We start from the raw sequence: 574 nt of genomic DNA, 5'->3' as shown, positions 1-574 counted from the left end.
AGATTGACACATAGATACCTCCATGAGGATGAGAACTCCACTGAGAACTTTATGGTTGCAGGGAGAAGAGTTGGTGTCGGTCTGACAAGTTGTGCAGTGCTTTCCAGTTGGCTATGGGCGACAGAGATGATCTTATCGGCTCAGATGGTTTATAGCTATGGTATTTGTGCTGGTTACCTCTATGCTGCTACACTCTCGGTGCAGATTGCTGTGCTCTCCGTTGTTGGGGCTGAGTCGAAGAAGAAGATTCCAAATGCACATACTTCCTTGGAAGTTATCAAGCTAAGATATGGAACTGCAACTCACGTCCTGTATATTTTCCTGTCATTGGTTACAAATATCATCTCATGCTCCTCTATGATATTGGGTGCGGCCAATATATTCGTGGCCCTGTGTGGTCTACACCCAGTTGCTGCAAACTTGCTCATTCCTTTTGGTGTGTTGTTGTATACTGTTGTTGGTGGGCTTAGATCAACTTTCTTGACAGACTACGTTCATACTTTTATCGCTTTGATAATATTTATGTACATCGGAACAGTGGGAATCACCAACGAGAGGGTTGGAAGCTTGTCCA

At 44.3% G+C, this 574-nt stretch overlaps 1 protein-coding gene across 1 annotated transcript in view; it reads left to right on the top strand.

Annotated features, from left to right (window-relative positions):
• Positions 1 to 574, top strand: part of CYBJADRAFT_181145 (sodium:solute symporter family protein) — a 2,254-nt gene continuing 1,680 nt past the window's right edge. Inside the window, exon 1 of the mRNA XM_020217000.1 lies at positions 1 to 436. Coding sequence (XP_020071600.1) covers positions 52 to 436 — 385 coding nt within the window. The 5' untranslated portion in view covers positions 1 to 51. The remainder of the gene's footprint in view (positions 437 to 574) is intronic.

Source organism: Cyberlindnera jadinii (assembly GCF_001661405.1).
Source record: "Cyberlindnera jadinii NRRL Y-1542 unplaced genomic scaffold CYBJAscaffold_4, whole genome shotgun sequence".
Taxonomy (NCBI): domain Eukaryota; kingdom Fungi; phylum Ascomycota; class Saccharomycetes; order Phaffomycetales; family Wickerhamomycetaceae; genus Williopsis; species Williopsis jadinii.
This window is presented reverse-complemented; position numbering and strand designations above follow the sequence as displayed.